At 41.3% G+C, this 13,000-nt stretch overlaps 1 protein-coding gene across 1 annotated transcript in view; it reads left to right on the top strand.

The window, feature by feature from the left end:
• The window catches only part of LOC101735441 (uncharacterized), a 133,068-nt gene that overhangs the window by 76,825 nt on the left and 43,243 nt on the right, over window positions 1-13,000 (top strand). The window contains exon 2 of the mRNA XM_021352672.3: window positions 3,174-3,315. Within this exon, the coding sequence (XP_021208347.2) occupies window positions 3,174-3,315 (142 nt within the window). The remainder of the gene's footprint in view (window positions 1-3,173; window positions 3,316-13,000) is intronic.

Genomic DNA, 13,000 nt, shown 5'->3' with positions numbered 1-13,000 from the left:
TTATCATTTATACTACTACTAGCTGATTAAGTTCCGTGACGTGTTTGTTAGAATATTTTTCTTATTTACAAAACATTGAGATTTGAAATTGGAAGCTAATTTAACTTATTTAGAAATAAAGAAGTTTTTATTTTTTGTAACTGTTATAATAGAAATTGATTATTTTAGATGTATGTACATCTTATCGAACGAGAATATTCTCTATGCTGTCTAATATAGCTGCCAAAAATATTTATACCGGTTACCGGTCCATATATGGTTGAGAATTTAATTAATTTTATCTATATTGGAGTATGTAAAATTTTTATATTCAATTCAAAGGTCATTCAAATTCCATGGCGTTCAAAGCTATAGAAAATTGTCAAGTGGTTTCTTCATAAAAACTTTGGGTGGTTGGCCTTGGATGATGAAAATCATTATCGCCCACGTGGCCCCACGTCTGACATTTTTTCTGTCTTTCTAAAAAACCTACTTTTCTTTGCAGTCGTATCTAAGCTGTGATAACGTCAACGCATCACTGCCACAAGCCATTTCGTTATAACAATAAGCTTAGAACGTATTGTTTGTTTGTAAAGAGATTAAAAAAAAAACCACAGAACTCATTGTTGTTTGAATTTCTTTGTGCAAATACATAAATCCTTTTTTTTATTTATTGCTTAGATGAGTGGACGAGCTAACAGCCCACCTGGTGTTAAGTGGTTACTGGAGCCCATAGACATCTACGACGTAAATGCGCCACCCACCTCGAGATATAAGTTCTAAGATCTCAGTATAGTTACAACGGCTGCCCCACCCTTCAAACCGAAACTCATTACTGCTTCACGGCAGAAATAGGCAGGGTGGTGGTACCCACCCGCGCGGACTCACAAGAGGTCCTACCACCAGCAAATCCTTTACGTATATCACGAATAAGACATGTTGAACAAAAGGTCCTTGCGGGAAAATAAATTTGTTGAATTAATAATATTGTTTTTTTTTTTATTGCTTAGATGGGTGGACGAGCTCACAGTTCACTTGGTGTTAAGTGGTTACTGGAGCCCATAGACATCTACAACATAAATGCGCCACCCACCTTGAGATACAAGTTGTAAGGTCTCAAGTATAGTTACACATTAAATATAGTTACGCATTACCACCAGTTTCGTGGTGCGTACCACAATTTTGCTCCAGGATCAAATAACTACATGATCTGAATTAGCAGCAGAGTTGTGCTGTTATTTCCATTATTAGGTCACTTAGTCGGATAAATAATGAATGAGCCTTCACAACTCTGAAGAAAAACTGCGACTTTTGTTTATTGGACGTAACTATAACAGTTATCCATTATTAACTATAATTATTAATTATTAGTTATCCCGTTGACTGTGTAGAACGTGCCACCGACCTCAAGACATGAAGTCTGTCTCAACATTATTATGACAAAGCCTATCATTCCACTCTCCAAACCGATAGACATATTTACATTCAATTGTGGCGATCAATCTTATCGCGGAATCGGGGCGAGCCGAGTTTTACGAGTGCCCGTCGATAAAATATAACACGGTGACGTCATCACACTCCGAGTACCTACCGACAATGTTTAGTGCAGACGATGACGTAACTATGCAGCAAACAAAACGTTAAGGAAACCAAATTTAAAATTCATTCGGACTTTGTTTCCTTTAGCAATAAATACTTTATTTCTTCTATCGGAATAGTTTAAATATTACTGATAGTCGATTCTTACTTGCGCGATAAGACAGTCTATTTTGTTTTTTTGTGCTACGTTTGTATCTTTTTACTTTTGGTGCGTAGTTTTTTTTTTATTGCTTAGATGGGTGGACGAGCTCACAGCCCACCTGATGTTAAGTGGTTATTAGAGCCCATAGACATCCACAACGTAAATGCGCCACCCACCTTGAGATATAAGTTCTAAGGTCTCAAGTTTAGTTACAACGGCTGCCCCACCCTTCAAATCGAAACGCATTACTGCTTCACGGCAGAAATAGGTAGGGTGGTGGTACCCACCCGCGCGGACTCACAAGAGGTCCTACCACCAGTAATTACGCAAATTATAATTTTGCGGGTTTTCATTTTTATTACACGATGTTATTCCTTCACCGTGGAAGTCAATCGTGAACATTTGTTTAGTACGTATTTCATTAGAAAAATTGGTACCAGCCTGAGATTCGAACACCGGTGCATCGCGCTCAACACGAATGCACCGGACGTCTTATCCGTTAGGCCACGACGACTTCTAGTTAAACAAACTCTTCTCAACTCTACGGGTACTATAATATAGCGAAAGACCGCTAAAGAATTTTCGTTTGGACCACAGTCGGTCTTTATAATTTTTCACTATCCTCCTCCTCCTCCTCCGTGCGTCGTATTCCTCAGTGCTGAGGGTCGTGATCTTTACGGAGCACTTTTGTTAGGACTATGTTTCTCCATTCATTTTATTTATATATTTTATCACTGGTGGTAGGACCTCTTGGGAGTCCGCATGGGTAGGTACCACCACCCCGCCTATTTTCACCGTGAAGCAGCAATGCGTTTCGGTTCGAAGGGTGGGGTAGCCGTTGTAACTATACTGAGACCTTAGAACTTATATCTCAAGATGGGTGGCGCATTTACGTTGTAGATGTCTATGGGCTCCAGTAACCACTTAACAGCAAGTGGGCTGTGAGCTCGTCCATCTATCTAAGCAAAAAAAAAATAAAAAAATTCACCCCTGTGCTCCGCGCAGTGGATAGCGACATTGATGCTGGATTCCAAAGTCGTCTTAATCTGATCGGACCAGCGCATGGGACTACGCCCCCTAGGTCTCTTTCCTTCCAATTTGCCGGTGATGAGAAGTTTTTCGAGATTGTCACCTTTTTTCCTCGCAACGTGGCCGAAAAACTCTAAAATTTTTAATATTTAGTTTTCACTATACGGAATGGAAATTTTTTAAATATTAATTTTTATTAGAAAGAAGAATACAAAGAAGTAAATATGAAACTGCTTAAATTTCTTACAGATTACGCTATTAGGGCCTCCTTCACAAGTACCGAATTAACGTACAAAAAAGAAACATTAATAGAAAAATATATTCGTAACATGCTCATAGAAAAGTGCCGGTCAGATTGTTACAGTTTGGGGTTCCGCAGTCAGATCAAAAAATTAAATCGAGGTTTTCTTTGTTTTTTTAACAGGAACACCACCTCCAGAGGGCGATATCGGGCTCCGGACTCATTATACCAACGCCAGAGGTATGCCAAGTGATCGACCTCGAGTTCTACGAGAGATGTTACCCGCCGGATTACAAAATGCCCAAGCAGCACATACATATGCAGCGTGAGTAACGTACCCATAAAATGGTCGTATACTGTCACTCGAATTTTTTTTGTTATTATGGGCAAACGTATCGTTATTATACGGACGGAATAAACTATTAGAACAAGCGAGAAGTGGCACGTTCCAAATTGGACTAGCTCTTACTTGCATCATCAGTGTGTCTGTGACCTCGACGAATGATAAACGCGTCGAATAAAAAAATTAATGTTTAAACTTTAATATATTTCGGCGTCACTAAACTCGGAAGTTCCCGTGGGAAATGTTCTATTGATTTACGAGGTACGACGATTTAAAACCGCTGACAATGGCTTGTTTATACATACGTTTTACTATAGAGATACAGTAGTATACAATACTATAAAACTACCTGACTGACTGACAGACCATGCACTGTGTATAAACGGTGGACCTAAAGATTAGATAATTGAAGAAAAGATTATGTAGCTTAGTAACGCAACTGGGGATTTGGGGTGAAATGAATAGGGATATTTATTAGAATTGGTTTTTTTTTATTTCGTTATGGTATACCGAAAACAGTGTAGGTGATAATTTATAGTTAGATTTATTTTGTAACTTGTTGCAAATGGTGTGACAAAAAAAACCAGCAGCGTAACGACAAGTTCTTTTATTTGTGCTAGAAAGCGGAAAGCAGCTAGAAATGGCTGGCATGGCTTTTTTATTAACACTATCCCCCCTTCGTTGGCTTTGGCTAGGGGCAGTGGCGGAACGGGGCGTGTTAACATGACTTGGCGGCATGGCTGGCGGCAGGGCATGGCAGCTGACGTCACATCCGTTACAAACTTAAAAAAATGTGAAACCAAGCAAGAATATGAATCCAATTTCACATATAAACATTAATTTATTATGATAACATTTCAGTTTGGATTTTGTGACTGCACTCTCTGGTGTCTGTTAAATTTTTTTTTTTTTTTATTGCTTAGATGGGTGGACGAGCTCACAGCCCACCTGGTGTTAAGTGGTTACTGGAGCCCATAGACATCTACAACGCAAATGCGCCACCCACCTTGAGATATAAGTTCTAAGATCTCAGTATACTTACAACGGCTACCCGACCCTTCAAACCGAAACGCATTACTGCTTCACGGCAGAAATAGGCAGGGCGGTGGTACCTACCCGCGCGGACCCCACAAGAGGTCCTACCACCAGTAATTACACAAATTATAATTTTGCGGGTTTCACTTTTATTACACGATGTTATTCCTTCACCGTGGAAGTCAATCGTGAACATTCGTTGGGTACGTAATTCATTAGAAAAATTTAAATGTTAAATCTTTGATTCGCTTTGTTACACGAGCAAATTGACATGACTTTGCTTTATTTTTTTATCGTCAAATGTGCCAGGCCTTCGTGCGTACGGCCCGTTTGACGATTAGTGGTTAACGTTGACAATGGTCATCAGAAACGTCACAGACACAGCTAATATTTGAAAGGTACGTGCGTCGATTCTCGAATAAAGTCATTGTCATGCATGGGAAGCACTTCCATTATTCCAAGGAGAGGAAGGAACCCTCGCAACTGTGCATCTCAATTTTTTTAGTTGTTCGTTTTAATACTATAATCCTGGACATCGTTCTCGTCGAACCCGTGGTTTGCGACGAAGGAGTAAATGAACACACAGACACAGCCCAATGAGTTTCTCGCCGAATCTTCTCAGTGGGTCGCGTTTCCGATCCGGTGTTAGATTCTGCGAAGCACTGCTCTTGCTACGGTTAGTGCTAGCAACGTCATCAGGTTTGAGCCCCGTGAGCTCACCTACTAATTATGCGAATCTAGTATAATCCCTTGAGGTTACTAGGATAGGTAGGAACAATAATCTACATATATAAAAATGAATTGCTGTTCGTTAGTCTCGCTAAAACTCGAGAACTGCTCGACCGATTTGGCTATTTTTGGTCTTGAATTATTTGCGAAGTCCAGAGAAGGTTTAAAAGGTAGATAAATATGAAAATGTTCGGAATTAAATAAAAATAATAATTTTGTTTTTCCTTTGATGTGTCCCCCGTTGGACGGATTCCTTTTGTTTGTTTTAAGTTTATTTTATACAAAAGCTTAGGTTTTTTATTTATCGATTGAGGCACTACGAAGTCTGCCGGGTCAGCTAGTAATAATAAATAAAGTTTGTAACCTTGATTCGTCTCTAAATAGTTCTCGATGATCATATACTTTAGGTACTGTATTGTGAACTTCTAGCGATAAATTAACACCTCGGACCGCGTAAACATATATACGATTAGTTTAGTAACGCAACGGCGCCATCTAGTTTCAGTGTGACGTAACGCTTTGATTCTATACGAGTTGTTTGTTGATTTTCATCCTCGCACTTGAAGCGTTAAAGTATCAAGAGAATATGACAAGACATCCCTGCAGTGGTTCTGAAAACGTGCGCCCCTGAGCTGACGCCTGCGCTAACGCGTTTGTATCGCCTCTCTTATTGCGCTAACAGGGTTCCGTCTTCATGGAAGACTGCCCACGTCCACCCTATCCCCAAGAAGGGTGACCGGTCGGACCCATCGAGCTACAGGCCTATCGCGATAACTTCCTTGCTTTCCAAGGTGATGGAGCGAATAATTAATATACAACTCCTGAAGTATCTGGAGGATCGCCAGCTGATCAGTGACCGACAGTACGGTTTCCGTCACGGTCGCTCAGCTGGCGATCTTCTTGTATACCTTACTCACAGGTGGGCTGAAGCCTTGGAGAGCAAGGGCGAGGCTCTTGCTGTGAGCCTTGATATTGCGAAGGCCTTCGACAGGGTCTGGCATAGGGCACTTCTGTCGAAGCTACCATCTTACGGAATCCCCGAGGGTCTCTGCAAGTGGATCGCTAGCTTTTTGGATGGGCGGAGCATCACGGTCGTTGTAGACGGTGACTGTTCTGATACCATGACCATTAACGCTGGCGTTCCACAAGGTTCGGTGCTCTCCCCCACGCTTTTCATCCTGTATATCAATGACATGCTGTCTATTGATGGCATGCATTGCTATGCGGATGACAGCACGGGGGATGCGCGATATATCGGCCATCAGAGTCTCTCTCGGAGCGTGGTGCAAGAGAGACGATCAAAGCTTGTGTCTGAAGTGGAGAACTCTCTGGGGCGAGTCTCCAAATGGGGTGAATTGAACTTGGTTCAATTCAACCCGTTAAAGACACAAGTTTGCGCGTTCACTGCGAAGAAGGACCCCTTTGTCATGGCGCCGCAATTCCAAGGAGTATCCCTGCAACCTTCCGAGAGTATTGGGATACTTGGGGTCGACATTTCGAGCGATGTCCAGTTTCGGAGTCATTTGGAAGGCAAAGCCAAGTTGGCGTCCAAAATGCTGGGAGTCCTCAACAGAGCGAAGCGGTACTTCACGCCTGGACAAAGGCTTTTGCTTTATAAAGCACAAGTCCGGCCTCGCGTGGAGTACTGCTCCCATCTCTGGGCCGGGGCTCCCAAATACCAGCTTCTTCCATTTGACTCCATACAGAGGAGGGCCGTTCGGATTGTCGATAATCCCGGTCTCACGGATCGTTTGGAACCTCTGGGTCTGCGGAGGGACTTCGGTTCCCTCTGTATTTTGTACCGTATGTTCCATGGGGAGTGCTCTGAGGAATTGTTCGAGATGATACCGGCATCTCGTTTTTACCATCGCACCGCCCGCCACCGGAGTAGAGTTCATCCATACTACCTGGAGCCACTGCGGTCATCCACAGTGCGTTTCCAGAGGTCTTTTTTGCCACGTACCATCCGGCTATGGAATGAGCTCCCCTCCACGGTGTTTCCCGAGCGCTATGACATGTCCTTCTTCAAACGAGGCTTGTGGAGAGTATTAAGCGGTAGGCAGCGGCTTGGCTCTGCCCCTGGCATTGCTGAAGTCCATGGGCGACGGTAACCACTCACCATCAGGTGGGCCGTATGCTCGTCTGCCTACAAGGGCAATAAAAAAAAAAAAAAAAAAAAAAAAAAAGACGGTCTCGGGTGTTGAGAGTGTGATTAGTTATAGTGATTAGTTATGGGCTTGTAGAATGTTTGTGATGATAAAATTTAATAAAACTCGGTGGAGAAAAAAATCACGTTGTTCTTTATATTATTTTGTATCCGCAATCATTACAATCATAGATATTTTACATAAATAAGAGATATTGTGCCACAGAAAATAATAACTAATTTTTATAGTTATTGGAGTCTACACTTCACAGAGAGACGGTCCCGCCTCGAAATCCGATGCATATTACTCGACTAAGCTCCTTAAGTACAACCACCAATATTGATGCATAAAAATTATAGTTTCTTTAGACGTTTTGTGGTCTTGTTAGCGTTTTTTTTTTAGATTCTGACGGGATATGGCTTCTTCAAACACAAGTTATTCCTTGTCGTTTAAGATCGTTAATGCTTTATCGCCTCAGGTGATCCGATCGCTATTTTGCTTCGAGTAGAACCGATTGCTAACTGCCTTAATTTTTTTTATGATTGATGGATTGCTGGTGGCCCGGAGGCCTTTCCAGTTTCACCAGGACAGGTGGGCAAAAAAAGACTCAGCCAGAAGGGGTGAGATTTGATAACAGCTGCCCGAACGCCTCCAAAGGAGACCTAACAGCTCAAGAGCAGTTGCTTCGCGAATGAATCTACTACCGGATCGAAATCGCGACCCGCTGAGAAGATCCGGTGAGAAACTCAGCGGGCTGATGCATGGGCTAGGTTGCATCTCGAACTCTTTGTCGAGTTCTACGATTACGGTTACCGGGGTCCCTCAGCCTGTTCCAGTGTTAGAGCTGAAGGCGTCTAATGCAAAGGATCTGATGGATCCGTAAGGACGTGCCTAAGGCAACTGTCTTCATGTCATCTCTGCAACGCTTTTATAGTCGACACGACAAGTCTACAATTCCCGAGGACATTCTCGATAGGACGATTCGTTTTGATATGCATTTCTGCTATTTCAAAATAGATGGCGTCGTACTTCTCGAGCGTTCTCGATATTACTAGTTCTTTTGATGTTCGTTTCTGCTTTTTAATGACAGATGGCGTTACTCTTACCGGTGTAACAATACCCGATCTCGAGGTGATCGCCCGAAACATTCGTGCAAACACAAACACAGAGGTTTTTGTCATGATTATTATTGGCATCATAAATAGTACAGCAAGCTACATAGCTTGATGGTAAACTTACATAGGTTTACCACTTTACAATCATAAATGGTCCGTGTTAAATTGTAATTGTTTTTTTTTACAATTCTCACCTCTTCTCAGTTTCTGCCCAAGCGACCTAATTCAGTTTACATTGAATCCCACCACAATACGGAGATGAAATTTGGAATTTGAAAAACTTTTCTTTTCTTTGGCTGGTCTAAAACTCGTTATTGTAGGTAGGGTCTTTTCGCAGCCGTGCTTCCTGGCTACATTGAAGTTACGACGGTGGGAGTGATTGACTTACCAGTCTCAACCAAAAGTTTCATATTTGTATTTCAATACGTCATATCAACAGTTGCGGACAGTATTGGAGCAGAAATACACAATCCTATTAATCTGCACTTTAAAATACTTGAAAACCAATAATTAGTTCACTTATGAATACAGCCACCGTGAGTGACACTATCTATCCACACCGCGCTCTCACCCCCTTTGCCTCTCAATAAACAAATCACACGATAATCACCTTTATTCTCTGTGCCATAGAGTTGTTGAATTTATCGAACGCCGCCGGATCGATTGAAAACTACAGTACGTGTATCCTAATTAAATTGCAATTCAATCAGTTGTGCATTCATATAGGGTTGGCTCTCGTCACGGATTCTCTCGCCTGTTTCTTGTTTGCGACTGTTTGTCTAGTTTTGTATGGCTTCAGAATTTTCATTCATACACAACAATAATGTTTTTTTTTTTTTTATTGCCCTTGAAGGCAGACGAGCATACGGCCCACCTGGTGTGGTGAGTGGTTACCGTCGCCCATGGACTTCAGCAATGCCAGGGGCAGAGCCAAGCCGCTGCCTACCGCTTAATACTCTCCACAAGCCTCGTTTGAAGAAGGACATGTCATAGCGCTCGGGAAACACCGTGGAGGGGAGCTCATTCCATAGCCGGATGGTACGTGGCAAAAAAGACCTCTGGAAACGCACTGTGGATGACGGCAGTGGCTCCAGGTAGTATGGATGAACTCAATGATGATGATGATGTTTATTCGATGGTTATCGAATCTCGAGACATTGTGAGTGAATGTCATGTCTCTTTGTATTTATTTAGACGCTTCAGTTGCCTTCCAGATGGCAGAAATAAATTAAAGGTCTGTAGAGCTTCAGTTTAGTTTAGTAAATTTTAGTTTGAAACTGGTGGTAGGACCTCTTGTGAGTCCGCACGGGTAGGTACCACCGCCCTGCCTATTTCTTCCGTGAAGCAGTAATGCGTTTCGGTTTGAAGGGTGGGGTAGCCGTTGTAACTATACTGAGACCTTAGAACTTATATCTCAAGGTGGGTGGCGCATTTACGTTGTAGATGTCTATGGGCTCCAGTAACCACTTAATACCTGGTGGGCTGTGAGCTCGTCCCCCATCAAAGCAATAAAAAAAAAACGAAGTTGTGGTATGTATCGACAACGATAATCGCTTAACTTCTAAAAATAACTTACCTAGTAAAATTTAAATTAGTTGGTAAAAAACATTGATGCTAGCATACAATTAAAAACCATTCCATTCCATATAATCTTCTTCTTCTTCTATATACATATATAAAAATGAATTGCTGTTCGTTAGTCTCGCTAAAACTCGAGAACGGTTGGACCGATTTGACTAATTTTGGTCTTGAATTATTCGTGGAAGTTCAGAGAAGATTTATAGGGTGAATAAATATGAAAATGCTCGGAATTATATAAAAACAAACAATTTTGTTTTCCCTTTGATGTGTCCCCGTCGGACGGATTCCTTTTGTTTTTTTTAAAGTTTATTTTATACAAAAGTTTAGGTCTTTTATTTATCAATTAAGGCACTACGAAGTATGCCGGGTCAGCTAGTTCTGTATATATTATTATTTTTTATAAAATATGTATAATAATAAAATACGGCAGGTATAGAATCTACACTCGAGATTTTCTTAGAAAGGTCTCAATGTATCATCTATGTATGTTTGCAACAAAAGCGGTTTCCCTTCTCGGAATCGTTGAAGTAAACAACCAGGTCGAATCTGTTACCTGATATACTTGATCTAATATAATTTTCGTCAATACGACTGATGGCTACGTTTCCAATTCTTCAGTGTATATATGTATGTATATAGCTGATGATGTGCTTTTGAAGTAATTAGTGGGAATTTGTTAAGTGTTTTAATCTATTATTATAAAGCTGAAGAGTTTGTTTGTTTGGTTGTACGCGCTAATCTCAGGAACTATACTGGTCCGATTTGAAAAATTTTAGATTTTTCTCGTTTTCTTCTCGGGTTAGGTTAGTTGCATGTCGAACTCTTTGTCGAGTTCGTTTTTTTTTTGTTTTTTTTTATTGCTTAGATGGGTAGACGAGCTCACAGCCCACATGGGCTCCAGCCCATGGACATCTACAACGTAAATGCGTCATTTTTTTACTGGTGGTAGGACCTCTTGTGTCCCAGCGCGGTTAGGTGCCACCACCCTGCCTATTTCTGCCGTGAAGCAGTAATGCGTTTCGGTTTGAAGGGCAGGGCATCCGTTGTAACTGTACTGAGACCTTAGAACTTATGTCTCAAGGTGGGTGGCGCATTTACGTTGTAGATGTCTATGGGCTCCAGTAACCACTTAACACCAGGTGGCCTGTGAGCTCGTCCACTCATCTAAGCAATAAATTAATAAATTTAAAAAAAACACTGCGGTAAATTTTCAGGTGAATCGCCTTTTTTACGAGACCACACACTAACATATTCAGTAGTGCTTATTCTAAGCAACACAGCCAGAACTCTATACCGAAACTAGTTTTGCTAGAAAGATAAAGAGTACGCCCATTCAAACCCTTCTAAAAAAATTGAAATCTGTTTATTTATACTGTTTATTTATACTGTTTATTTTATCTGTTTATTTATTTCAACGGCCGTCTGGTGTAGTGGTAAGTGACATGGTCACTACACAAGGGGGTCGCTGGTTCGAATCCCGCCAAGGGAAGATATTTGTATGATAAATATAAATGTCTTTTCCAGGGTTATGGATGTATATTAAATATATGTATGTGTATAATAAAAATCTAACATTTATATCCGTTATCTGGTACCTGTAACACAAGTTCTTTACGAACTTATCACGGGACCAGTTAACGTGGCGTGATTGTTAGTAAAATATTAAATATTTATGCTATATACGCTACTACAATATCTAGCTTGTAAAAAGCGGTCACCCAGTGTGCAGAGTTAGGTCACATCAAGAATAGTATAGACTTAACTTACAACTTTTTTCTGTTCTCAATGTGTTCTGGGCGCACAATGAAACTATACTGAGACCTTAGAACTTATATCTCAAGGCGTGTGGCGCATTTACGTTGTAGATGTCTATGGGTTCCAGTAACCACTTAACACCAGGTGGGCTGTGAGCTCGTCCACTCATCAAAGCAATAAAAAAAAGAAGGTATTCGTGTGTAATTCTGCTGCTGACTGTACCTATGTATGTAGTATCAAGCTTATGAATAATTCAATGCTTGATCGTCATTTAATATTTATAGTTTCCGAGTATCAGTCTAGGGAAGTCGAATTTTAAAGATTGATTTGATTTGATATGAATTCAAGAGCGAATTGCATTTGAGATGATGTATTAGATGAATGTGTCGTTGCGAAAGGTTTTCACTGGCATATGTAAATGAATTTGCGGCCAAATTGTTTATTAGGGACGAAAGATACAGTAAAGAGAATAATGAGTCGTCGTGGCCTAAGTGATAAGACATCCGGTGCATTCGTGTTGAAACGATGCACCGGTGTTCGAATCTCAGGCGGGTACCAATTTTTGTAATGAAATACGTACTCAACAAATGTTCACGATTGACTTCCACGGTGAAGGAATAACATCGTGTAATAAAAATCAAACCCGCAAAATTGTAATTTGCGTAATTACTGGTGGTAGGACCTCTTGTGAGTCCGCGCGGGTAGGTACCACCACCCTGCCTATTTCTGCCGTGAAGCAGTAATGCGTTTCGGCTTGAAGGGTGGGGCAGCCGTTGTAACTATACTGAGACCCTTAGAACTTATATCTCAAGGTGGGTGGCGCATTTACGTTGTAGATGTCTATGGGCTCCAGTAACCACTTAACAACAGGTGGGCTGTGAGCTCGTCCACCCATCCAAGCAATAAAAAAATTTAATAATAATAGCTTCGTCCTTGAATAGTCAAGCCGTAAATTGTATCAAAATTACGTTAGTGTCATTGAACCCGAACGCCTCAGCACCTAGTGGTTCGTTGGTAGCAGTGACGAACACTCAATACTACTCGATTCCCGTCAGCGTTCATCCGAAAAATTGGGTCAATACTCTTTTACACTTGCGAAACGTTGTCTCGGTCAGTGCTTGCATTTGTATTGTTATGATGGGGGATACAGTTATATCATCCGTACTAGCTTATCCGTAGCGTAAAGATAAATTTAATTGCAAACGTATCGTGTCCGCCGCTAACTACTCCCCGAATCCTGATTACGTAGGAGTCAGTCACCGTCGACGCCCTATACACGTCCTTACGGATCCATCAGATCCAATA

The sequence above is a fragment of the Bombyx mori genome, chromosome 2, assembly GCF_030269925.1.
Source record: "Bombyx mori chromosome 2, ASM3026992v2".
Lineage (NCBI taxonomy): Eukaryota > Metazoa > Arthropoda > Insecta > Lepidoptera > Bombycidae > Bombyx > Bombyx mori.
Note: the sequence above shows the minus strand (reverse complement) of the source record. Positions and strands in the feature narration are given on the sequence as shown.